This window comes from Dipodomys spectabilis, unplaced genomic scaffold, assembly GCF_019054845.1.
Source record: "Dipodomys spectabilis isolate Male_0828 unplaced genomic scaffold, ASM1905484v1 ptg000036l, whole genome shotgun sequence".
Classification (NCBI taxonomy): Eukaryota; Metazoa; Chordata; class Mammalia; order Rodentia; family Heteromyidae; genus Dipodomys; species Dipodomys spectabilis.
In genome coordinates, this window is record NW_024870713.1 from 1,509,214 (window position 1) to 1,537,044 (window position 27,831).

The 27,831-nt window shown below is 36.0% G+C and overlaps 1 protein-coding gene across 2 annotated transcripts; it reads right to left on the reverse strand.

Moving 5' to 3' along the window:
• Positions 1-189: 189 nt before the first annotated feature.
• Positions 190-27,831, reverse strand: Mael (maelstrom spermatogenic transposon silencer). Of its 2 annotated transcripts, XM_042677358.1 has the most exons (12): positions 27,618-27,831; positions 27,187-27,279; positions 25,458-25,557; positions 23,655-23,810; positions 22,132-22,173; positions 14,111-14,235; positions 13,388-13,442; positions 13,134-13,275; positions 4,157-4,219; positions 3,119-3,251; positions 1,171-1,246; positions 190-541 (listed from the first exon to the last, which is right to left on the reverse strand). In XM_042677358.1, the coding sequence occupies exons 1-12, from the start codon at positions 27,747-27,749 to the stop codon at positions 354-356; spliced, it is 1,305 nt and encodes a 434-aa protein (XP_042533292.1). In that variant the 5' UTR covers positions 27,750-27,831; the 3' UTR covers positions 190-353. The 2 variants fall into 2 exon arrangements, with proteins under 2 accessions (XP_042533292.1, XP_042533293.1); XM_042677359.1 differs by lacking the exon at positions 27,187-27,279 and having other exon boundaries at positions 27,618-27,749.

Consider the following 27,831-nt stretch of genomic DNA (forward strand, 5'->3'; position numbering starts at 1 on the left):
AGTGTTGAGGTTTGAACCCAAGGCTTTTGCATGCACTAGGCAGGTGCTCTATTACTCAGCTACTTACATGCTCATCCCTTCAGCTTTTTTTTTTTAACTATAGAACTCAAGAGTTTCAATGACATACCCATCATATTCTAGGAGATGTAATAAGACTTCAAGGAAAAAGAATGTAAGAACACCAAGATATTCTCCAACCACAATTATTTTTAATCTATGAAACAGAGTTTCCTTACAGATTAAGTCATTTTTAGAGGAGTGGTATTTACCATTGATGTAATCTGTTCAATATGACTGTAGTCAGAAGGGAATTTAGGCCTATTATTTTTCCAGAAATTGAAAAAGTACCATCATTAAGATATGGAAGAGAAAGATTTATACCCATCTTTTTGGGACATGTAAGATGAGAGTGAGGTTTCACAGTTGGAGAATTTGTGGATATTGCTGGAGGAACTGGAGATGCTCTCGAGTAAGCGGGTAATTCCTCTCCCTCGAACACTACTGTTTTGGCCTGAAAATTTCACCCCAGATGGGTAATCACCTAGGATATTGAAAATTCAACAAAAGAAACACAGCAATTTTACAATTTTATGATCAAGAGACACTTCAACTAACTGATTCTTGTACTATTCAGGAGACAGGTCTTTAAGGCAAAAGGCTTGTTTTAGTTGGAAACCCTAACTGAAATTCTTCAGATACTATGTGAAATTCGATGCCACTTGGTTTTGAAGAGTTTCATTTCCCAAGTGACATTACCACATGAAAACTATAGCACCTATAAGAAATATTTTCTTTTAAAGGGTAAACAAAGGAGGAGGCTGCAATGCTTGGTAAGAAATGTATGCATTATCCTGCCCATGTAATTGTAACCCCTCTGTACAGTATGTTCTCAAATAAAATAAAATTAAATTAAAAAAAAAAAAGAAATATTTTCTTTTAAATATTCTGAAAAAATTGAGGTGTAAAATTTAAAAAAATTTGGAGAAGTTATATACTACTAAAGTGACAGAAAAATGTACATACTCAAATTGCTTAATATGTAAATGTCAAATAAAATGCCTAATACAAGTTAACCTAGAAACATGTTTAAATACCAAATCCTAGGACCCTTGTATGCTGTAAGACTCAAACATATTTAAGATATGATCTTATAAAATTTAATATGCTCACCAGTGAATGCGTTTGATCTTTGTTCCTGATTAGAAGAGTTGAAATGACAGAATCCTGGACTCTCAACTCTTAGCTTCTGTAAAGTAATGGGAAAAATGTTTATTTCTTATTAATTATTGGGTGGTCTAATTTCTATTTCAAATTATTCTTTAAAAATGCAAACTAAAGCTGAGCACAGTGGCTCATACCAGTAATCCTAACTACTCAAGAGGCTGAGATCTGAGGATCAAGCTTCAAAGCCAGCTTGGACAGGAAAATCTGTGTGATTCTCCTCTCCAATTAACGACCAGAAAACTGGAAGTGGTGCTGTGGCTCAAATGTGGTAGAGTGCTAGCCTTGAGCAAAAAAGCTCAGTGACAGTGCTCAGATCCTGAGACCCCACCACTGACAAAAAAAAAAAAAAAAGCCAACTCTGGATATTGGTTGCTGGCTCACACCTGTAATCCTAGTTACTCAATAGGCTGAGATCAAAGGATCAAGGTTTGAAGCCAATCAAGGCAAGAAAGTCTATGAGACTCTTGTCTCCAATTAACCACTGAGAAGCTGGAAGTGGTAGAGTACAGCTCCAGTGGTAGAGTGCCAGCTTTGAGTGAAACAGCTAAGTGACAGCACCCAGTACTGGAACAACAAAAAATGCAAACTAATACCCAAGTGCTTTCCCAATGTTTGATCAATTTCTGTTGCTAAGAGGAGGAATTAGGATAGTCGCTAGAGGGAAATTAGGAATTACAGGGTCAAGAGATAGCATGTTTACTGAACAGAATGATTCAGAATAGTGGCCTGAAAACCTAATGATACAAGAAAGAGGGTATTAGTGCAGGTATATATTTTTTAAAGATATGAACACAAATCCTTCACTATTTTAATGAAATCAGAGGATATGGTAGATGCAGGTGTGTGAGGTGGCAGGAAATATATGAAACTTTCTGATTGCTTCCTTTTCTCTGGAGAAGTGAAAGACATCAATATTGGCTAGTGCATTAATGGTGATGGGAGAGGTGACAGAAATTGGAAGGGAAAGAAAGAGTGAGAAATAAGAGATTTATCAGACTGAAAAAAACAGATATATGAAGGTAACATCAATGGCTCCACTTAAAGCTGGTAGTAATAAAAATTTGGTTTATACAAGTCAGCAAGGTGATTTATTTCCCATCTTACTTCACAGGTATAGGACCAGAATAGGTGAAGAGTTTGATTAATCAGGGTTTTTGTCACTCAGGTAGGATGAGGAAAAGAGAGCTAATGGAGTTGATTAGCACAAGCAATCTAAGTTGAGAGGAAAGGTGAAGTGTGGAAAATGAAGGTGGTAAAAAGGGGATATAAGTTCTCAACTTTACACGTCAGTAGTACCTCTGGGACTGGGCTATGCAACAATCCTGTATAGGATCATAAAATAGGAATTGTGGGTCAAAGAATCTTTTGAACTGGGGTACCAGAGGGACATGGTGATAGTCACAATGGAAGATGTTTGAAATTGAGAAGATGAAGACACGACCAGTAGGGTGTAGGAGGTGACTCTAGGAGTAGGAACTTAGATCATGGGAGACAATGAGGATGGGAATTCAGTGAAATGACTACCTATGAGGCAAAAGAAATACATGATTTTGATGGAAAAACTACTCTCCTGCATCAGTGTTTCTCTTAACAATGAGGATTAACCTAAGTGCCTACTACTTCCCAAACGGGGTTATCAAGTATTATGCCCTGGATGGCATGAGATTCAAAGCCCAAGAAATTTAGAAAGAAGGTATCCATGGTGTGGAAGCTAAAATCAAGAACATATAGGCAGTCTTATGACAAATGAGAAAATACAATGTATCACCATCTGAAAGCACTAATGGAGAAGCAGTGGCCTCACATAACCAAAGTTTAGTTAGCAAGGAGGCATTAATTGCTCCTCAAAAGTCTGAAGATACCTAAAATTTTACTGATGACTGAGGGTCCTTACCTGGTAACGCCCTGCATCCAATACAACCATTTTGGGTGTCACACTATTGCTGGCTTCATAATCTTGCAGTGGTACATGAGCTCCTGTAATCTGGACCCCAAAGAGAGTGGCCAGAGAATTACTGATGCAATACCTTTAAAAAAGAAGACAAACCTCACTGTAAGAACCTCATCCAATTCCATTTTAGAAAAAAGTATGTATCTTTAAATGTCCAATGAAGTATAAAGATACTATTCTGAATTGGAAAATAAAATTAGAGATCCAGAAGAGATCAAAATAAGCTAGTATTCATGTCATAAAAAGGTTGTTACTTGTAAGCAATCTTCTGATTACCAGACAAAATTTCAAAGAAATAGTTATGATTATCAAGACTGCCAGGATTCACAAGTGTTCAAGAAAAGGGAAGGGAAGAAGCAAAGATATAACTACAATTATAAGTTGTTAATCACCAGAACCAACCATCATCTGCTATATGAAAGGGCTAGCAGGTTAGTCAGAGATCAGGGACTATATACTTTCACTACAAAATGAGAAAATACTTGTTTCTGGAGCATCTTTGCAAAAAATGTTATCCTAATGAAAGAAGCAAATTTCTCTCTCCTATAAGATATCAAGAAGAAAAAGTTTCAAGAAGTGCTTCTGAAGATTCACCCAGATTGTTTAAGTAGAATAATAAAAAGTAAGCTAAATTTAAAAAAAAAAAGAGCTTTGGGGGCTTGGAAGGTAGCTCAGTGGTCTTGCACACATGAGGCCCTGGGTTTGATTCCTCAGCACCACATAGCAGAAAAAGCTGGAAATGGTGCTATGGCTTAAGTGGTAGAGCACTAGCCTTGAGCTGAAGAGCTGAGGAACAGTGCCCAGGCCCAGAGTTCAGGCCCCACCACCGCTTAAAAAAAAAGTGCTTTGTTTTATAATTATATTATAGTAAGGGAAATAACCAGATTTATCACAGCTCTCATAATGAGACTGAGCAAAATGGGCAAAAATATTTTCAGTTCAGAAAACAGCATCATGAAGAAACTCCTTTTCCCAACTTACGCAATCTTCTTGCAAACAGCTAAAGCACAAAAGAGAATATCATTTTCTTCATGCCACTTGCACCTGTGGAACAAAAAGAATTTTAGTATCCTAATTTGCAGTAGCACTACCAAAGGGTTTTCATGTGCCAGATTTCTAATTTACCTGAAATCATTTAAAAACTGGACACTATATTTCCAAGATTAAGGTTTCTAATTTAACCCACAAAAACATTTCTATAGGCAGATTTTATGATACTCTGGTACAAATTCATGACAATACACAAGCTACACACAACCATAAAAATTAAATTTTACCTTAATATAAAATGAGTGTTCTAGAGGCACAGTACTGAGTAAAGCTTTTATGTATTCATTCAACAAACATTCACTGAGAGTACACTATTTGTCAAGTATTGTTTAGGCGCTAGGGATACAGAATTGAATGAAACAGTGCCATAAAATTTACTTGCTAGTGGACAAGACTAAAAAGGATATGCAAGCATAATTAGACAATTCAAGTTCTAAGGGAAACAAGACAGAAGGAAAAGATGATATGAATTGTAAAGAAGAGTCAACAGGACTGGGAAGGTGGCTCAGTGGTAGAGCGCTTGCCTTGCATGCATGAAGCCCTGGGTTTGATTCCTCAGCACCACATAAGCAAAAAGAAAAAAGCCAGAAGTGGCGCTATGGCTCAAGTGGTAGAGCACTAGCCTTGAGCTGAAGAGCTGAGGGACAGTGCTCAGGCTCAGAGTTCAGGCCCCACGACTGGACCCCCTCTCCCCCAAAAAAGAAGGGTCAACATCTTAGATAAAGGGCCAGAAAAGTTATCAATACAGAAGTGATGTGATAGAGGAAATAATCATAACAAGTTATATGATCCAACAGTGTTGCACATACACTGACAACATATTTTAATCTGAAGAGGCACTTTAAACTTGTGTCTTTCCAGAGTCTATTAAGATGCAGAACAGCATTCATTACTATAGAATACAATGCTTTACCTAAACTGACCAAGAACCTATGCTTAAACTGTAAAAATCTGCTGGGCGCTGGTGGCTCACGCCTATAATCCTAGCTACTCAGGAGGCTGAGATCTGAGGATCTCGGTTCAAAGCCAGCCCGGGCAGGAAAGTCTGTGAGACTCTTATCTCCAATAAACCACTAGAAAACCAGAAGTGGTGCTGTGGCTCAAGTGGTAGAGTGCTCGCCTTGAGCTGAAGAACGGAGGGACAGCACCCAGGCCCAGAGTTCAAGCCCCATGACCAACCAAAAAAAAAAAAAAAACAAAACTGTAAAAATCTGCACTTACTTGTAAGTATGAAACCTAAGTTATTATTTATTTATTTTTTTTTTGCTGGTCATGGGGCCTGAAACTCTGGGCCTAGCCGCTGTCCCTCAGCTCTTCAGCTCAAGGTTAGCGCCCTACTATTTGAGCCACAGCACCACTTCCGGCTTTTTCTGCTTATGTGGTACTGAGGAATCAAACCCAGAGCCTCATGCATGCGAGGCAAGCACTCTACCACTGAGCCACGAGGCAAGCACTCTACCACTGAGCCACCTTCCCAGCCCCGAAACCTTAGTTATCTTAACTGAATGGCTAGCTTCCAGACAAGGAGAAAAGCTAGAAAATAAAAATTACTTGATATTCTGTGTTGTTGTCTAAGAACTTACATTTGGCTTTTTTAGAGTTTTATGAATCACTTTTGATTACTCTTCTTTGGAAATCCAGTGGGAGACTTTTAATGTTACTTTTCAATCTTCCATTCAGTTAACTAGCTTCCATTCAGTGAAGGTAACTAACATTTTACATTTACTGTACTGACAGTTTTTAAAAGTATCTTAACTGAAATTGGAGTTCATTTTACAATGAAAAAATACAGTTGCCATGGCCTAAACACAAAAATTTGGTTATTATTCTTTTTTGTGTGTGGCTGTACTACAATTATTTTTGCAATTGCCAGGCAGGTACTACCACTAGATCTATGTCCCTTTTTGTTTTTGCTATTTTTTGAATAAGTCTTACATTTTTGATGGGGCAAACCTGTACCATGATTTTTCAGGCCTGCTGGACTATACTGATTTTTTTTTTGGTCAGTCATGGGGCTTGAACTCTGGGCCTGGGTGCTGTCCCTGTGCTCTTCAGCTCAAGGCGAGCCTACCGCTTGAGCCACAGAGCCACTTCCAGTTTTCTAGTGGTTTACTGGAGATAAGAGTTTCACGGACTTTCCTGTCTGGGCTGGCTTTGAACTGCAATCCTCAGATCTCAGCCTCCTGAGTAGCTAGGATTACAGGCGTGAACCACCTGCACCCGGCTTTATACTGATTTTTACTGGTGGAGATTGGGCTATCAATCCTTCAATCTCTGCCTCTTGATTAACTATAGAATTACAGGCATGGGTCACTAGGCCTGGATGATTATTATTATTGATGGTAACAAGACAATTAAATTACAGTCCAACACTTTAGTCAAAGTTATTTAAGGAAATATTTTGTTTCAGAAAACTTTCTAATTTTTGATAAGATTAAGAAAAAAGCCAGTACTGAAATTGCAAAGTGTGCAGTTGCTTAGAAGGAAATCTCAGACGCAATAGTGGAATTCTCTTTTAAGGAGCACTGCTTCCCCAATATAATGGTACAGGGGTCAACAATGACTATAAACACAGAGCCCACATGGTTGTGTGGAATTTTAGAGCTATATTACCCAGTAGCTACAATAATGGTAATGAATTCAAATATTTCAACATATCACCCATAAACTTAACAGACTAAAACAGCAAAAACCAAAAAAAGGACAGACAAAATCTACACTGCCAGTATAAATAGGAGACAGATACTATAAAAATCAATTAACTGGACAAATTACACTTCAGCAACTCCTTAGTCTCTCACCTCAAGTCTTTATGTGGATAGTGTTATCCAGAGGAACAAAAAAAGACTTCAGAAAAGAGAGAAAGGAAATGAAGAGCTTAAATAAACTAAATTCATCCCCATAAAAGTCCATTGTTGAAATAAAACACTGAAAAATAGTCCTGACTGCAGGAAAGTACCTGTGGTCAAAAAGAGAATGGGAGAAAACCCCTTTAGACACTGGGTAGAGGAGTAAATTTAGGATTCTGTAAGTTTAAAGAACCTGCACATTGTGACACTAACAGAAGAGGGCACTTTTGAACCAAGAGTCAAGCCTCCCCAAATCACCTGCCAACAAATGCAGTAAAAGAACTCTTCATCTACAGTTACTATACAAAGAAAACAGAAAAATGAAAATCAAAATACTTTGATGATACCTGTCCCCCCTAAAGTTAAGAACTCTGACACATTTCATACTGAATTAAACATACTCAAACAACTATGTAAAGATTTGCAACATATTCAATAAGGAACAGAAATATACCCTTAATAAGAAACTTCAAGCAAGGTACTGATGACTTACAACTGTAATTCTACCTACTCAGAAGGCTGAGACCTGAGGATTGAGGTTTGAAGCCAGCCTGGACAGAAAAATCAATAAGACTCAGCTTCAAAATTCATTAGTAAAAAACTGTAAGTAGAGATGCAAACATGGCTCAAGTGGTAGAGCACCAGCCTTGAATGGAAAAAGCTAAGAGATAGAGCCTAGGCCCTGAGTTCAAACTCTAGCACTTTTACAAAAATAGAAATTTCAAAACTAAAAGTAGAAATGAATAAAAAATAAGATAACGAGTTGAATAAATTGACAAAAAGTATTTTAAAAAATCATATGAGGGAAAGAAATAACTTACAAACTGTCCCAAAACAAATAGATTTGGAACGATGAAAGAAACTGAAGAAAGAAAATTATTTATGAGACTAATTTATAAAGAGAGTAATAAGGAAAAATAAAATGAAATAAGCCCAAAAATACATACACAGGATTCCCTTAACATAAAAGTAAACACTGAAACAGCACTAATACAAATTCTGAAACTACTTCTAAGAAACTACAGAAATAGAACCTGACTCTGAGTATTGAAATGGCTCACCACACACCTCAAGAAATGGATCTGGAACATAAATTCAGAAAAAATATTCTAATAAAACAGGCTTTAAAGATGAAAACATTTTAAGTCTCCAGACAAAAATAAAAGTACCTGTTCTAGAAAGCACAAGGCCTTTAGTCCAATTCCCAGTACCACTTCTCCTCCCCCAAAACTAAAAAAAAAAAAACAAGACAAATAACCCAAATCCTGTTACTACTCATCAATAAAGTTAAAAGTTAAAAGGATTACATTTCTAGCCCCTCAAATCTAGAAAAAAGAATAATACAGTACAGAGAATAAGGTAAAAGACATATATGAAGATGAGAACAGAAAATCAGATTTAAAGAACGTACTAGTTTAAAGGAAAAAGTAAATATACAAGAAATTACGATATAAATATAACTACTAAAACAAGACATTTTAGGAGACTATCTTCCTTGGAGACTTTCAAACAAATTTGAAAATCTATTTATTATATGACTTATATATATGTTATATATATGACTTCCTAGGAAAATACAAATTACCAAAATTAACTCCATTAGAATTAGAAAAAGTCTAATTAAACCAACATCTGTAGAAGTTATCTGAGAATTGTCCCCCTCCCTTGAAAAAAATGCACCAAATCCAAATATACACAATTTTGTGTGGAAAAGATTAAAAATATCTGAAATACACAAAAGTAGATTTGAATAACACAAACACATTCCTTATTCTTGGCTACAACTCAATATTGAAAAGACTTTAGTTCTCCCCAAATAAATCTATAACTTTACTATATTCTCACAAATGTACTAACATTCCCTACAAATATTTTTAGGGAGCTTTAAAAGGAAATGAGTGATGTTTCTGAGTAAACTATTAGCAAAAGCTGCTTTTGCTAATTCAAACAATTAAGTCAACAAATTGGAAACAAATTATGAATACAAATAAGCAAGTAAACTTAACTATATTTCAAACAAGTAATTCAATTGCTCTGAAGGGGGGAAAAGAGCCCAAATAACTTCTAAAGAGAGTATTTTGACTCTTACCTTCAAACTAAATAAATCATGAGGGGACATTTATCTTTATTTTGGTAGGACTAGTGTTTGAATTCAGGGCCTCACCCTTGGAAGCCAAGAGGCTTTATTGCTGAACCAAGCCTTGAGCCCATTCATTAAAAACAAAAACCCCAGGAAAACAACAGTGGTATCACTTAATGATACCACTTAGTTCTGAAACCAGTTTCAATGTAATCTAATACTCAACAAATTAAAAAAATATGGTAAGTTAAAAAAATTCTCAAACTTCTCTGAAGAAGAAAGAAGGATGGCCAATAGACACATGAAGAAATGCTCAACCTCCCTAGCCATAAAAGAAATGCAAATCAAAACAACATTGAGATACCACCTCACCCCAGTTAGAATGGCAAAAATCAAGAACTCTAACAACAGATGCTGGAGGGGATGTGGACAGAAGGGAACCTTACTGCATTGTTGGTGGGAGTGTCAACTTTTTCAACCACTTTGGAAAGTAGTATGGAGGTTCCTCAAAAGAGCTCCCCTATAACCCAGCAATCCCACTTTTGGGCATTTACCCAAATGTTTACAAACAAGACCACACTAAAGCTACCAGCTCAACTATGTTTATTGAAGCATTATTTACCATAGCTAAGATCTGGAACCAACCCAGATGCCCCTCAGTAGATGAATGGATCAAGAAAATGTGGTATGGATACACAATGGAATTCTATGCCTCCATCAGAAAGAATGACATTGCCCCATTTGTTAGGAAATGGAAAGACTTGGAAAAAATTATATTAAGTGAAGTAAGTCAAGCCCAAAGAAACATAGGTCCCATGATTTCCCTTATTTGCAATATCTAGTATATGTATGAGTCAAGCAGAAAACGTCAGATAAGGTGATGTTAGGAAAATGAACCCTAAGATATATATTTCAAATGTTTTTTTTCTTTCATGCATTTGTTTCTAGCGTAATTATAAGATTATTTCTTTGTTGCTTTGTATGTCCCTCCCCCACAGTATCACCCCTGCTTTCACTGTATTTAATGTCAGTATAATTTGTGGAGGGGAAGGGGAAAAACAAGTCGTTTAAATAAGGATACAGGTGGACCTGTTGCAACAATGAGAAGTACAAGTTGTCATGTCGAAAACAAACTTTACAACTTTGGGGGGGGGAGGATTGGGTGGGGGAGGCAGGAAGATGGGAAGGGATGGGAAGGGTAAACAAAGGAGGAGGCTACAATGCTTGATAAGAAATGTACTCACTATCTTGCCCATGTAATTGTAACCCCTCTGTACAGTATCTTCACAATAAAAAAAAAAAAACAGAGTTGGGGATAAGGAATGACTGTTACCTAGGTTGGCATTACATTGGCAATCTTCTTGTTTTCACTTATTCAGTAAATAAAACTCATGTGTATCACCATCATATCCAGTTCAAAAAAAAATTCTCAGTCTCAGAACAAAAAAATACAAAGGTAAAGTAGAAAACTAAAGAACTTTATGGTACTGGATTGGAATTACAGGCTCCGTGGGAGGAAACTCATGCTGACACACAGAGAGAGGGAAAAAGATAAATACTTGTAAAAAAAATTAAGTGAAGTAATCCAGACCCAAAGAAACATAGGTTGCATGCTTTCCCTCATTTGTGGTAACTAGAATGTGCCTATAAATCTACAAGTAAACACACTAGATGGTAAAAGACAAAAAAGTACACTAGGACATGATAAATTATATACGTTGTATTATATAAATTATATAAATATATATAGTCACACAGTGAAACCAAAGGAAGATATTCTTAGGAGAGGACACAAAGACTCAATAGCTATATGCAGATGATCATAGAAAATAATATATCAAAATGAACTCTAAGAAATGGAGTTTTGTTTTCTTTACCACTTGTCTTGTTAGTTTTCTGTCTTTGGGAGGGTAAGGGAAAGGCTCAAAAAGGGTAGGACAACAGATAAACAAATGCAGCAGTGATTCTCGACACTATTAAAAACGCACAACTTATGGGTGGGGATGAGAGGGAAAAACTGGGAAAAATCGAGGGAAGGGGTGGCATTGTTCAAAAAGAAACATACTCATTACCTCTTATTATTATATGTATGTAAATATATAAACTGTAAGCCCCCTGTATATCACATTTGCAATTATATGTGTGTGTGTATACATATATGTATTTTAAGAAAAAAAGACAAAGCGGGAGACTTATTTCCATAAAAAGAGGATGTGTAACACACATTTCCTAGATCTGCCCACTAAGGAGACCTAGAATCAGTGACAAGCTAGTAAGGAGTGAGAATAGCTAGCACCCAGATCCTCTATTCTAAATACTATTCGCTACTAAAAAGAACCAAAGCTGGGATCAGAGAAGTTCAAGATAAGCCTGGAATGCAATGTGCTAAAAAAAGCAAAATAGAACTCAAAGACGAGTCAATGTCAATACAACATAAAAGAAGAAACTACTGCTTGAAAGTCTTCCACTGGCCACACTGAACAATCTGAACATAAAATAAGTTATGCTAATAAGAGACTATAATTCACTTAATAGGAAACTACACAATAGTCATGTAAACAAAAACAATAAGTGAAAAGGAAAAGCTCTTTCTTACAGAATTCCAATAAACGCAAGAATAATTGAATTAAAAAAAAGTGTTTTACAAATATCATAGTAACTGACCCAGACCAAATCATGGATAAATGGTAAAACTAGTATATAAAATTTTGAAAAATACAGTATCTAGCTAATCTTATAGTATATATCCATAAGGTATTCTAGTAACATTAAGGTACAAAATTGTTACTTTTCAATCTGACAACACACTATTTTAAGCAACTGACTTATCATGATCAGAAAAGGAACCAAATGAAGTCCTACCATTCCTATGGTGACACACTGCAAAGATACAGCACGATTGTTGCTGTACTTTTTCCTCAAAATGCAAAACCTTAATAAGGACATACAGACCAACTCAAATTGACATTCATTCTATAAAATAACTGGGCTGTACTCTTCAAAATAAAAAAGGTAAAAATCATGAAAAAGCAAGACTGAGGAACTTTCCAGGTTTAAGGAGCCTAATGAGTTACAGCAAGTGCAACATATGATCCTGGGTTGGACTCTGGATATTTTTTCACTACTAAAGACATAGCTGACAATTAGCAAAATGTACATCTAGTCTTCTAAAACTGAAGAACATCAATGGATATAGCCTGATTCTGAGTTTTACTCTGAGAATAATGAGGTAATGTGGTGCAAAGGAAATGGTAACAGAAATTTATTTGACTTAGAAAAAAGTGTACACATATTTAAAGACAAAATTAGAAAGGCAATCTATTAAAAATATTAAAATTATTGGATCTTACATATTTTTACAATGGGCAATTTTTGAGTAAATCTAAGCTTATTTCAAAATAAATATGCCTGTCAATTTATTTCATTTATATAATAAATTATAAGTGATATAAAATAAAAACTGTCTAAATAAATCTAAAAACATTTTTTTAATCACTAGAAATTCTAATAAGAAATAGTAATTTAGCAAAATGCCAATGGCTCATGCTTATAATCCTACTTACTCAAGAGGCTGAAATCTAAGAATCGCAGTTCAAGACGAGCCCTGGCAGGAAAGTCTGTTGGATTCTTATCTCCAATTAATCACCATAAAGCCCAAAGTGGAGCTTTGGCTCAAGTAGTAGAGCACCAGCCTTGAGCAAAAAAGCAAAGGGGCAGTGCCCAGGCCCTGAGTTCAAGCTCCAATACGAGCACCAAAACAAAAAACAAAACAAAACAAAGGAACTATTCAGTTTGTCAGTTTTTTGTTGTTCTTGTTTTCTGTGCTGCACCCAAGTAATATTATCTTACAATCAATAGAATTTTATGTTCATAAAAATAGTACTTCCAAGGCTTCAGAGGGAAATACTGCATAAAAGGCACAAACAACTAAAATATAGCTCAGAAGTCAAAATTACATTACAAAAATCACCACCAATACCTTGTATCACTAGAATAATCCCACATGGCAACATCCAGGAGGCTTCGAACCCAGGTCTTAGAGGGCTCCTTGAGGAATTTTTGTTGGTAGATCTCCACTACAAGGTCCTCTACAGAGAGAAGTTCTAGGTCTTGCCTGATTTCTTCCAGTAATAAATAGAAACAGATATACAGTTAGTGACTTTGGGTACTTAAAACATGTCAAAATGGAAATAGATATAATACACTTCTGCAGTGAACCAGGATTTTATTTACCTGATGTCCTCGCCATATGCTTCAAACACCAGATGATTCTGGCTCTATCAACAGACTGAAGAGAGAAAAAAATTATTTGTATTTTTCTTCCCTTGTGATTTAATTACAATTAATTAACACTGTCCTTTCAAATGCTGGGAGATGCATGAAGGAAAGAATAAATAGTTTATAACATCTAAATGGGAACTATTAAAAAAGAGTGGCATTCATTACAAAAGACAACTGCTAGTATTAACCAAATAATTTAAATATCAACGCTAATAACCCCATGAAAAGCAAGTGAGACACATGGGCAATGAAGGAATAAATCTTCACCACTTTGTCACCCACTAATCAAAACTTTGAGTTCTAACCTGGAGGAATTTAAATGAAATAAAGACATAAGTCTTTCCTAAAAATTACAAAAAGAGAAGCAAGAGACCGATAGAGAGACCATTTTGAATACAGAATATATCAATCTTCAGGGCAAAAAGATATTGCAAGTATTTCAGAAGAGAACTAAAAAAAGGACATTTAGAATGTTTTCAACTTTTGTAGTCTTCAAAGTCCCTCCAAAACACAGTAATTTAAAAGAAAATGTATTATATTAAACTGAAAGTAACTCAGAATGACCATGTTTTAACATACACAGCTAATGCACAGGAGAAAATTCTCCTTTTGGTACATCCTGTAGATGTAGTATCTAAATTTATACTTTCAAAGAGCTTCTTAACTGGAAATTACCTTGCAGTAGATAGGTGGCCACTTCCCTGAGTTTGGATGAATAAATCTATAGAAGTTTTTTAACACAGTTGCTTGGTCATGCCCAAATTCAAAGTTTGAAATAGGAATCTTGTGACTAGAATCACCTGGAGGAAATTAAAAAAGAGGATGAAGTGCAAACATTGAGGAAAGACAAATATTATGGGAAGTATGGAAGTAGAGGTATAAGAAGAGAGTAGTGGGTAACTCATATATATTCATTTGTACCAACCTTGGTTCCAAGTAGGTACTTTGCATATTTTAATCCATAATTTTATAGCCACTCTGAAAAGTGGCTGACACAATCATAAATAAAGAACTCCAAGAACACAAGAAACTAGCAGTAAGTTGATAAGTGCTACAGTCATGACTCAAACCTAGGTTAAGCAACAAAGCTTTTAGTATTTTCACTATTCCATTGGATGTCTTTAATGTTTTGTTAATAAGGCTGGTGAAATTAATTGTAATAACTGCATTTTGAACAGTTGTATGTTACCTATATAACCTATGTAAGGTAATAATAAAAAAGTAAAACAAAAAGGCTGTATGATGAAATCATCAACTCAGAAAGTAAAAGACTAGATCAAGTAATTCAGACCAATCCTCTCATAAAAAATACAATGACCCTGAATATATTAAGAGCATACATACACAGATAAGAATTACTTGGTCAATGTGCAAAAACCCAGAGAAGTAACAGGTTTCTGTTTTTTTTGGGGGGGTGGGGTGGGGGAGGGATAGTTTTGTAGGACCCCCTAGGTCCTACATAAATGTCCTCTGAAAGAAGCTATTGTTATACTTCCCAAATTACTCTAGATCATTTTTTTCAACATCCTAGACAATCAGGTACACAAAGATAAAAGAATGAGACTGATGTGGGTTGTCAGTGGCTCAAAACCTATAATCCTAGCTACTCAGGAGGTTGAGATTGGAGGGTGGAGTTTCAAAGCCAGCCTAGGCAAACAAAACCAAGACTCTTAATAGCCAATTAGCCATCAAAAGAGCCAGAAGCAGAGCTATGCTCAAGTAGCAGAGCACCATCCTTGAGCAAAAACACTAAATGAGAGCACAGGCACTATAAAGAATGAGAAGTGAAACACTGATAGACACAAGTACTTAAGTTATTAGGCACAAATTTTAATTAATTATGCTTAGTTTGAGATCAAATTATAAATCTCAGTACAATATGGTAACCTGTAACAAAAGATGCAGGAGAGCTCAACTCCTGATTGATAGATGAGGGAAAAACAAAAGGAAGGGAACACTTGCTTGTAAGAACTATAGAGATATAAAGAGGTATATAACTATAGAGGTAATACAATAAGGAATTATGAAATCTTGGAAAGTCAGAAATACTGGAATGTTGAATCCAGAATTCTGGATCTGCTTCTTCTCAGTGGCATTTACCAGTGCTAGAAAAAAAATATTTAGAGACTAAGAACCTGGATAAAGTGTTAGTAGACCCAACACTAATAAGGATTTAAAATATTATTCTAATCTTACTTAATAAAACATTATATATATAAGATTTCTATTGTCTGATGGCTTTCATTATTTATGCTGTAAAGTAAAATGTGAATTTTCAGATGCTTCTTTAGTTATAATCTATCTGTCCTCCCTCTTTTTGAAAATTAAAAGATAATCTAAAATGGATTTAGCTCTTGTAAGGTCTGAAGCCCAATTTAAAAGCACCTCAATCCCCAAAATTGGATTAAGTTAATCTGAGATGGGTGGTGACCCCAGCTGTCAGATTCAATCATTAATCTTCCTTGGAGAAGAATAAAAACATTTAATACGTACTGTTTAACACTCAGTTAAAATACATATATCAAGAGATTTGTTAATTTGAACATCAAGATAATCAATAGACTATGAAAAGAGATTTAAAAAAAGAGTTATCTCATAGGATTACTGACATATGACTTTAAAATAACTAGGCTCCTAATATTTAGTGAAGTAAAAGAGAATTAATTTCTATGGAATCATTAAGACAGAAATTTAAAAAGATGAAAACATTTTCCAGCTTATGATGGCAAAATGACCTTGATAATCAGTTATACAAAGTTAAAGTTGGTCTTTCTTATAAATGCACAAATCCCAAAACAAAACCTAACTCAATAATTTAAGACATATACTTACTATACTGCATTTGCTCCTGGAAAACAGGGATAGCTTATCATTGGTAAATAACTATATGAACCAAGATCACAAATCTTTCATGCTCGAAGAGAGCATTCAGTAAAATGTTCTACTGCTATATTCTAGTCAAAAGGATTTAAAAAAAATGTTGGTAAAAATAGGCATAACAAAAATAAAGGAGAGGGTTGCAAAAAGGAAAAGAAAACTACATCACACAGCCCACTTTTTGGTAACTCACTAGAAACTAGAGGTACTATTTGGCATATTGAAACAAATTTTAAATGTAAAAAAAAAAAGATAAAAAAGAATGCTTTCACAGTTATCAATTTGTAAGAAATTTACTGAAAACTTAAGAGCTTAGCAAGAGGCAAGATAAAACCAAAATATAAAAGTCAACAATTACGAAAAAGCAATGCCAAAGGGTATCACAAAATGTACATGTAACTGAAAATCTTAAGCTGACATGAAGAAAATGATACACACGACAGACTTCAAAAATGAAAGAATGGTCCCAAGTTCATAAGAAGACTCAGTATTATGAAGATGCCAGTTTTCTCCAAAATGATCTAAAGATTTAAAGTTGATTCCAACCTAAATGCCAACAAGGCTCTTATGAAACAATAAAAAATTTCAAGCTAAGTGCTGGTGGCTCATGCCTATAATCCTAGCTACTCAGGAGGCTGAGATATGAGGATTGTACTTTGAAGCCAGCCCAGGCAGAAAAGTCCTGTGACGCTGTAACTCAAGTGGTAGAGTGCTAGCCTTGAGCACAAAGAAGCTCAGGGACAATGCCCAAGCCAAGCCCTGAGTTCAAACCCTACAACTGACAAAAAAGACAAAAATTCAAAAGTATGGACAGAGTAATAAAGTCTCAAAAGCAGTAGCAATATTGTTCCACAAGCACAAGGCCAAGGGACTTATCTAACTAAACATTATCAAACTATTGTATTTAACAACATGATCTTGACACCAAAAGCCAAAAGACTGACAGAACAGAATAGATGCACATGAAACAGATACATGATATGCAACAAGTGGCACTACATGTTGAGGATCAAATTGATTATTCAATAAATGATGCTGAGACAACTAATTATTTACCTGGGGAAACAATTAAATCTAATTGTTATCTCATACTATTAAAGTCAAATCCAGGTTGAATAAGGACTTGCATTCAAAACCCAAAACTTCATACATTTCTTGAACAAACTGATCAAGATGCGTTGTACATGTAAATTAACATGTTGAATAAAATTGCTTTGTACAACTATTTAAATAAACTAAAAAATAAATTACATAAAAAAGAAAACAGGAGGCTATATAACTTTCAAATACAGAATTCCTAAACTATTTTTTTTTTTTTTGGTCAGTCATGGGACTTGAACTCTGGGCTTGGGGGCTGTCCCTGCACTCTTCAGCTGAAGGCGAGTACTCTACTGCTTGAGCCACAGCACCACTTCCGGTTTTCTAGTGACTTTTATTGGAGATAAGAGTCTTACAGTCTTTCCTGCCCGGGCTGGCTTTGAACCTCAATCCTCAGATCTCAGCCTCCTGAGTAGCAAGGATTATAGGTGTGAGCCACCGGGCGCCCGGCTTCCTAAACTATTTTTTAAAACAAATCCAACCCTGTCTTGTCAGGTGCTGGGGGCTCACGCCTATAATCATAGCAACTCAGGAGGCTGAGACCTGAGGAACATGATTTGAAGCCAGCCCAGGCTGGAAAATCTGTAAGACTCTTATCTCCAATCATGCACCAAAAAAGCCAGAAGTAGAGCTGTAGTTCAAGTGGTAGAGACCTAGCTTTGCGCAAAAAAAATCATTGGTCTCTATGTCTGAAATTCTTCAAGTCTGAAACTCTTCAGTTCTAACACACTAAATAAATTATAATGCCTATGAAGCAGTCATGATTTCATTTGTATGTACTTCTTGAATTATAATAGTTGCTTCTTACAGATGAACAACTCTCATTTCAAATACTTCTATAAACTAGTCTCGTTTTAAGGTTAAATAAAACCTTTAAATATAGAAATTGTTTAATGCTCTCTCATCAAACAATGACATATTTGCATTAATCTGACTTAAAAAAATAAACTACCAGCCAGCTCACATTGATAAGGACTGAAGTCTACATGTAAAAGAGGCCATGCAATGTTTTAACTTTCTGAGTCTGCTTTATTTTGTTTAGTACAATGACTTCTAATTCCATCCATTTCTCTGAAAATGACATAATCTCATTATTTTTTATGGCTGAATAATACTCCATGTGTTTATATACCTCCTTTTCTTTCTCTGTTCATTGATGGACACATGCTGTTTCCATATTGGGTTATTGTGAGTAGAGCTGATAAAACCATGGGTGTACAGATATCCCAACTATATGTTGGTTTACATTCTTCCAGATATTATATGCAGGAATGGAATAACAGGATCATATGGTCATTTTACCTTGTTTTCTTAGGAAAGTTCCACCCTGATTTTTATGGTGGCTCTATTCTAGTGTGTATTAAGGGTCCATCCCTACTGTCCCCTTCCCTCAATCCTTACCTGCACTTGTTCTATCTTCCAGATAACAGCCATTCTGACTTAGGTGATATGGAATATGTTTTGGTTTGCTTTTCCTTTGTGGTTAATAATGTTGAATGTTTCTTCATCTATTTATTAGCTATTGGCACTTCTTTGGAAACCCTTCAATTCATTTGCTCATTTACTAATTGGTATATTCTTTCAGTGTTTAATTTTTGGAGCTCTTCATACATTCTGACCATAATCCTTTATTTTATGGGTAACTGGCAAAGATTCCTCTCCAATTCTGTAGGTTTTCTTTTGGCTCTAAAGATTGTTTCTTTGCTGTGCTGAGGTTTTAAAATTTGATGCTATTTTTCAATTCTTGTTTCTTTTTAAGCAATTAAGAGTTTTACATAGAAAAACATTACCTCTTTCTATATCCTAAGAGTTTCCTTTATGTCTCCTTTAGCAGTTTCAAAGTTTCAAAAATATCATTAAGATATTTGATCCTTCTGGAATTGAATTTTTGTGCGGGGTGAGTGACAGAAATCTAGCTTCATTTTCTACATTCAGACCCAGTTCTCCAAGCATCATTTGTTCAAGAGACTTTTTTCTCCAGGGTAGGTTTCTGGCACCTTTGTCACAAGTCAGATGGTTATAAGCTGTGTGGGCCCATTTCTGAATCTTCTCTTCCACTGATTTACCTGTGTTTTTGTGTTAGTTCCATGCCATTTTTGCTACTATGGCTCTGTAGTAAACGTGACACCCAAATCTGGCATTATTCTTTTTGTTCAGGACTGCTTTAGCTATCAAGGTCTTTCATGGTGCCAAATGAATTTTAAGACTGTTATTTCTCTTTTGGGAAGAATGACATTGGAATTTTGACAGAAATTGTATGGAAATTGTAGATGGTTTTCAGTAGCACAGCCATTTTCCCAATATTGATTCTGTTAATCTATGAACGTGAAAGGTTTTTCTATCTTTTAGTGTTTTCACTTTATTTCTTTAATGTTGGAATAAAAACATAATTTTTAAAATTAAAAAGATTTCTAAATGGCCTTAAATCAAAATAAATCTGAAACCTCCCTCAGAAGACTTTTCTAAGTAGCTAGTCAATACCTAGTCAATAAAGTAGCTGATTTTGAAATCCAAGGATACACAGTATTTAGATAATACACCACATTCCCTTAGAAAGGAGAGATAGGACTATGAAAATTTGAAGTTTTTCAAGATCATAGATAACCTCTATCATTTTTAAGTTTTTTATTTTTTAAAAGCTGTGTTTTTTTAAATTGTCAAGGTGATGTACAAAGGGGTTACAGTTAGATAACTAAGGTAGTAAGTACATTTCTTGTTGAGCTTTTGAGCTTGTTACCTCCTCCCTCATTTTTCTCCTACTTTCCCTCCCTCCTAATACCTCCCCAAGCTGTACAGATCATTTCCAACATACTGTCTTGTGAGTATCACTGTTGCATTGGTTCTCCCCTTGTCCTTTGTCCATTCTGTTGTTCCCCTTCCCTAATTCAACTAAATGTAAATACAATCCTAGGGTACCAAAATCAAATACAGTGACAAAAGGGGGAGCCATAGGAGGAAGAACATTCAGAAGAAACAAATAACACAAAACATTAAAAACAACAAGTACAAAGAAAAACCTCGTATGTCCAAGTTTTGGAGTTCATTTCACTGAGTATCAAATTATAAGGTCATATGTACATACCTATTGAGCTATCTACTCATCTACTAAGATTATCCTAGGTGTATAGTAATTATTGCAAATAAGGGAAACCATGGGACCTGTATTTCTTTGGGTCTGGCTTGCTTCACTTAATATGATTTTTTTCCAAGTTTTTCCATTTCCTTACAAATCCGACAGTGTCATTCTTTCTGATGGAAGTATAGAATTCCATATATATATATATATATATATATATATATATATATATAATTATATAGATCACATTTTCTTGATCCATTCATCTACCGAGGGGCATCTGGGTTGGTTCCATATCTTAGCTATGGTAAATAATGCTGCAATAAATATAGTTATGCTGGTAGCTTTACTATGGACTTGTGGTCATTTGGGTAAATGCGCAGAAGTGGGATGCTGGGTTATAGGGGAGCTCTATGTTTAGTCTTCTGAGGAACCTCCATACTGCTTTCCACAGTGGCTGAACAAGTTTACACTCCCACCAACAATGCAGTAGGGTTCCCTTTTGGCTCCATCCCCTCCAGCATCTGTTGTTATTAGAGTTCTTGATTATAGCCATCCTAACTGGGGTGAGGTGGAATCTCAATGTTGTTTTGATTCGCATTTCTTTTATGGCCAGAGAGCATTTCTTGATGTCTCTACTTGCCATTCTTATTTCCTATTCAGAGAATTCTCTTTTTAAAAGGCTTTAGTCCACTTATTAATGGGGCAGTTATTTTTTTTTGAGGATTTGTTTTTGGGGTAATTTTTTTGTCGGTCCTGGGGCTTGAACTCTGGGCCTGGGTACTGTGGTATTTAATTTTTTGAGTTCGAAGTATACATTAGATATGAGGCCCTTGTCTTGTTGTATGGCTGGTGAAAATATCCCAATCTGTGGGCTTTCTCTATTGATCTTGCTAGCTATGTCCTCTGCCATGCAGAAGTTCTGCAGTTTAGTGCAATCCCATTTGTCCAACTTTTCTTTGATTTGTTGTGTTTCTGTGTCTTTAGTAAGAAAATTTTGGCCTGTGCCAAGAAGCCCTAGAGTTTCTCCTATTCCTTGTGTAATGTTTTCAAGGTGTCTGTTTTGCCTTTGAGGTCTTTGATCCATTTGGAGTTGATTCTAGTGCAGGGTGATAGATAAGAATCTAGCTTTTCTACAGGTGTTTTTAACCAATTTTGCCAGCACCGTTTACTGAAGAGGCTGTCTTTCATCCATTCTATTTTTTTAGCTCCCTTATAGAATATTAGGTAGCTAGAGGTCTGCAGGTTTGTTTCTGGGTCTTTAGTTCTATTCTATTGGTCCTCAGGTCTGTTACTGTGCCAGTAACAAGCTGTTTTGATTACTATGGCTTTGTAATAGAGTTTGAGATCTCTCTTCTGAGTACTGTCTTTGCTGTGTCCCAGAGGAGTTGGCAATTTATATGTTCATTTTTGTTAAATATCATGAACATTTGAATTTCCTTTCTAATCTCTTTTATGACCCACAATGTGTTGAACCATGTGTTATAGGATTTTCTTTGGTGGCTTTTCCCTCTATCATTTTTAATATTCTCCAACAATAATCTAAGGTTAATATTTTCCCAGCTTAAGTTATGTATGTTAAAGGAATAAGTCATAGTTAGGCATGTATATATTCAATTCCTACAGTCTATTCTTTCATACTTACTTGCAGCCTGACAGTGAAATCGAAATCCTCGCGGAATTTCACCTATAATGTAAAATATTTTGTTGAGAGACAGAAATATGGAAGTTCTCTAGTTGTTCTACAGTAATACTCCATAGGATGACCAAGTCATACATGGGCAGGTAATTTTAATTATGTAAAAGTAAAAATTAAACTTTATCTTTTTTTTTTAAACAAGCGTCTTATTTAGGATTCTACAAATGGGCTCCAGGGGACTATGGGGCCCCCTATTACATCAAGTATACATACATTTCCAGAGAATAGAAAATATCCAAGTTGTATCTTTTTAGTGTTTTAAAGTCATATGGAAAAAAATAGCTATTTGCTTGTCCTAAGTAGCAACATTCTTGTGAGTAGGATTTGTTTTTTATTATCTAAAAATGAAGCTGTCCTAATTAATTTAAAAAAATTTACCCATCTCTTCTTTTTATGTATTTCTTCCTCCCTCCACTGATTTTTTACCTTCAAGTATATGGTAACTAAAATCTATCCTAACTAAACTAAAATGCTAAATATTCAAACTTAACTAAAATGTATTCTCGATAGGCACCAAATCCTGTGTTTTCACAGGACTCACTTTTTTTGAGGAGGGGGAGCATTTGAGACAGGGTTTTAACTATGTAGCTCAGGCTGGCCTCAAGCTCAAGATCCTCCTGCCTCAACTTCCTGAATAGTTAGATTACAAAGGATACACTTTATATCAATACACAGTATCCACCATGTGTCACCAAGCCCACAGCTCATCTACTCCTTATAACAGCCCTCTAGTAGGTATTATTCCTACATTACAAACAATCTAATTTGTTTAGAGAGATTAAGTAGTTTCCTCAAATTTACAATGCAATAACAGCTGAAAAACTAGTGACCACCACTGATGTGAAGGAGAAGGGAAATGGTAGAGAAGGAAAATGGCAAGCATAAAATAAACTTTCAGGAAAGCCTCAAAATGTTAAATTAAGTAAAGGACACAGTATACATTTTTCAGATGTTCGGGTCACCCAATTATTGTTATTGCTATTATTATTACTGGCAATACTGGTGTTTTTAACTCAGAGCTCTAAGTCTCCTAAGCTGGCATTTTTACTATCTAGCCCTAACTTTTGCTCATTAATTTTAAGATAGAATCTCCATTCCAACTCAGGCATCTGACTGTATTAGGTAGGGTTCCCAGGAGCCAGGTCAACAGGTATGAGCCTCAGAATCCAGCTCTTCACTGAGTAGATGTCCTAAGAACTTCCATCTATCCTCAAACCATGATTCTAATAATCCCAGATAACTAGGATTACAGGTGTGAGTTACTGGCACCAGCTCTGTCCACCCAATTGTAACATTTCAGGTAAAGAACCTAAACCAATACCTATGTCAACATCTAATACCTAATGATTTTTCAATTATTGTCAATCTTATCACATTTTGAGAACTTAGTTGTACTTCAGCATACTATTAATAAATGAAAGAAACAATATACTTTTAAGATCCAGCATCTACTCTATGTGGGTACTTACCAGGATTTATAAAACTGTGAAATTCTGCCATAATACCTTCTTGCAGAGAATATTTAACACAGCCAATTTCACAAGGGAGGAATCGCTGTTCACAATGAGGCGGTAGCTCACCATGGCTAAAAATGTTCAAAAAGTAAAAAATACCTCCAAGGAATGCTACAAAACAAAAAATTCCAGGTGAATGTCTCAAATCTACTTCTTTCAAAAAGCCTGCTCATAGATGAAAAAAGCTTTAGAACCATTCTTTTGTGTTCTTATATTTCTAATATAGCTGGAAAACAAATGGTCAAATCTTTTATACTTTACTACTCTTTGTGTAAAACACCAAAATTATTTGAACTTGAAGCAGATTCTATAGAATTCAGCTACAGATAAGCCTTTACTCTCAAGAATGGCATAAGAAGAGCTGTAACACATATTCCAGCAAATATTTGCTTGATTAAGCTATGAAAAAGATTGGCTAATTAACAAATCCTTCACTCTCTATTCTCTTGCTCCACACTCCCCCACCACCAAGGTTTGAGAAATAAATTCCAACTGTATCATATATAGACTCTGTAAAGTATGGAAAACTTAGTTTATTCCTTTTGTATTTTTTTCTACTATATGTGTACTTCCAAAAAAAAAAAAAAGCCAGGCACTGGTGGCTCATGCCTATAATCCTAACTCCTTAGGATGCTCAGATCTGAGGATCTCAGTTTGAAGCCACTCTGTCAGGAAAAGTTCATGAAACTCTTATCTACACTTAACTAGCAAAAAGCCAGAAGTAGAAGTGTGGTTCAAGTAGTAGAGTGCCAGCCTTTGGCAAAAATGTTCAGGAAGAGCACCCAGGCCTTGAGTTCAAGCCTCAGGACTGGCACAAAACAAACAAGAAATGTAAAAATGTGTGAAGTGTTTTTACTTACCTGGATAGGCTAATGTTAAAAGTTGATTAGTGTTAGCTAAAGGCAGGACCCAATTAATTAAAACAGCTACAAAAAATAGCAAATAGCAAAAACCCTTTTTTTGGCCAGTCCTGGGGCTTGACCTCAGGGCCTGGGCACTGTCCCTGGGCCTCTTTGTGCTCAAGGCTAACGCTCTACCACTTGAGCCACAGAACCACTTCTGGCTTTTTCTGAGTAGTTTATTGGAGCTACGTTGGTAAGCATGAGCCACCCACACCTGGCGCAAAGGCACTTTCACACGACTTTTGTGGTTATCTTTATGTGTCTCCTCCAGGGTATTTTTAAAATTTTAAGAACTGGTCAATAATAACTGTGCATCTTAAATAGGTAAAATTGTGTGTCTTAAATGGCAAAATGGGGTTTGATTGTATATTATATATTATGGTTTGAATGTATATTATATATTGTAGCATGATCAAATCAATCTAACAAATCACATTTTTTCATAATTCAATCAACTAAAATTTAGTCTTCAATGCTGAAATATACATCATTAAACTACAGTAACAATTCTGTACAATAGATCTTAAACCTCTTATCTGCCTTTATAATTTAAGTGCATTTAAGTACATCCTTATAAACAAGTCAAAGAAATATCTATGTTTAAATAAAGTTTGAGGTGACAAAACAGATTTTTATTATAAAGAACTCTTGGACTACGTCAATAAGTGAAAATTATCTTTAGTGTTATAATATTTAAACACATGTACCAAATACTTTGAAATGGAGGATCAAAATGAATAAAAACATATTTACTAATATGACAGTGCTTTGAGCAATACAGCATAGTGATTTTTGTCTGTTTTTAGCAGTGTTTTGAACATTCAAAGTTGAGCAAAATATTTTCAGAATACTCTACCTTGATCATTTTTTAGAGACAAACTTGACATATCTGGGGGTGAAACAGTTTGCTTTGGTACAAGCATACCAGGCCTCCTCAGAGGTGTGGCAATGAGTTTCTAAAGAGAAAGAAAATCATTGATCACATAATTAAAGTTCCAAATAGATTACCTCAGTAACTTCTCAACACTAATTCAATGAATATACTTGTCTATAGCACCAATATCCAAAGACAGAAATAAAAGTAAAAATCTATATTCTAAGTCAGAAGGTGAGTAAATAATTCAATTAATGAAAGTCACTTGACCAGTATTGACTGTGTCACCTCCCACCATATACAATACATGGACCAAAAGAACACCAAAGGCCACTATATCCTGTTTAGTTTTCTCTTAAAGTAAAAACCAGATCATGTTGACTTGAAGTCTCATATAAGACTTTTTTTTCAGGTAATATATAAGAAATGACAGTAAGAAAAAAATCAAGGTTTCACAAGTGTGCCTATGTAAAAATTCAACTGATTAGTGATCATCAAACATAAATCCCCAAAATAAAAATCTCTCAAATCTAAAACAAGAAAACTTGAATTTCAATCCAATGTTAACAGTTTAAGAATGAATTTCGGTATTACAAAAAACCCAAAACACCATGATTTGAATGTATGTGTCGAACCCCACAATGACCTTTTTCTTTCCTATTATAAATTACCAAGAAACCAAATTTTATTTTGTACTTCAACATTCCTCCACTCAGAAATCTACTCAAATCTTTCTCAATTCTTTTACCTATAATGTATACAAACGTTCACCAATATATTTTAATATTTAAAACACATCAACTGACAACCTTGGTTCTCGGTGTCATTTACAAACTATAGTGTAGATTGTAAAAGAGGGACTTTGGGAGAAAGCAGACGGGGGTAAACCAGTTAGAGGGAAAAGAAAGGGCAAGAAGGGATTGGGTGTGACTATTACAGAAATATAAATACAAAAATAGATTAACAAAAGGGGGGGCAGAGGGGAATTAAGAATAAGTAATACAGAGGGGTGAATTTGATCAAAGTCCATTATATAAATAATTTTACCCCTTATACAATAAATTGATGCTAATGAAAAATGAAGAAAAAAATGTCAATTTTTAAAATTAAAAACAACAAAAAAGAATCCAAAGGCCTAAACTATTTTTAAATACCAAAAGACAAAAAAGGCTCCTTAATCATTAACAAGTTGACAGGGACACTTGGAGACCATTTACTCAACTTGTAAATTCAAGTATCTCCCAAGTTACCAAACAGGGATTTCTCAGGCCTTTCACTACCAAAGTATACCAACTTTTCTGTTCTGAGTTTGTGAAGGCTGCTGGTTGTGTGTTTGTGTCTGCTAGTACCAGGGCTTGAACTCAGGGCCTGGATACTGACCTTTGGCTTTTTTACTCGAAGCTGGTACCCCACCACTTGAGACAAACCTCCATTTCCAGCTTTTTGCTGGTAACTGGAGATAAAGGCCTGGCTTTGAACCTCAATTCTCAGATCTTAGCCTCCTGAGTTGCTAGGATCACAGGCATGAGCCACCAGTGCCCACCCTCGTACTGGATTGAGTCATTCTAATAACCAGGAAACAAAAGAACGACCTCCTTTCCTCACCCTAACCCACATCAGGCAGTTGTCTACCCCTGATCTTTGACCATTCACTCAAACAGCATTTTCCAAAAGAGCTTGTGTGCCAGGCCTCTGTTTCCCCTTATTTTACCTGCTTCTCTGAAGGCCCAGAATCCTTTCCCTGGGCGGCTCTCCATTCTCGAGCCATTTCTGTGTATTTCTCCTTTTCTTCCTCCCTCAGGACCTTCAGGAAATAGAAAAGAAAAGGGAAGCAGCAGTGAAGATCCCGTGTGGGCGTGGTGGGTCCCACTGTAGACGCCTGGGCATTACAGGGCCACAGGTTCTGGTGTCAGTTTGTCCCTCGCCCTAGGCCAGGGATCCCCTCCCCCCACTCGCACTCCATCAGGGGTCAAGCTCGAGGCCTGAGGGGCTCGGGCTCGGGCTCGGGCCTCGGGCCTCGCGGAGGCCTCTTGCTCCTCACCCCGCACTCTGGCTCCTCACCTTGCCCTTCTGCTCCCCACCTCGCCCTCCTTGCTTGCCCAACTGCCCTGCCAGGCCTGGCACGCTCTCCTCACGCCTTACCGCCCAGTCAGCGGAGCAGTAAGGGATGGCATCAGCCACGCGAACCACGGGCAGGCCTCTACGGCGTAGTTCCGGTATCTTCTCTTGCACGAAGAAATAGTAAGCATTGCGGCTGGCCCTGCGGTTCGGCATGGCGAGCACGGTCAGGCTTCGACTCGGGCCTGAGAGGGAACAAGCTGCTGGCGCCCTCGCTGGGCTCCCGCCCTTAGTAACC

Bases quoted from the DNA above. Each gene is read 5' to 3' on its own strand.
- Mael (XM_042677358.1), bottom strand. From the start codon at position 27,749: ATGCCGAACCGCAGGGCCAGCCGCAATGCTTACTATTTCTTCGTGCAA. The intron at 25,558-27,186 runs GTAAAATAAGGG...CTTTCTCTTTAG, and splicing joins CTGGGCCTTCAGAGAAGCAG to AAACTCATTGCCACACCTCT. The intron at 23,811-25,457 runs GTAGAGTATTCT...TTTGTTTTGTAG, and splicing joins GTCTCTAAAAAATGATCAAG to CATTCCTTGGAGGTATTTTT.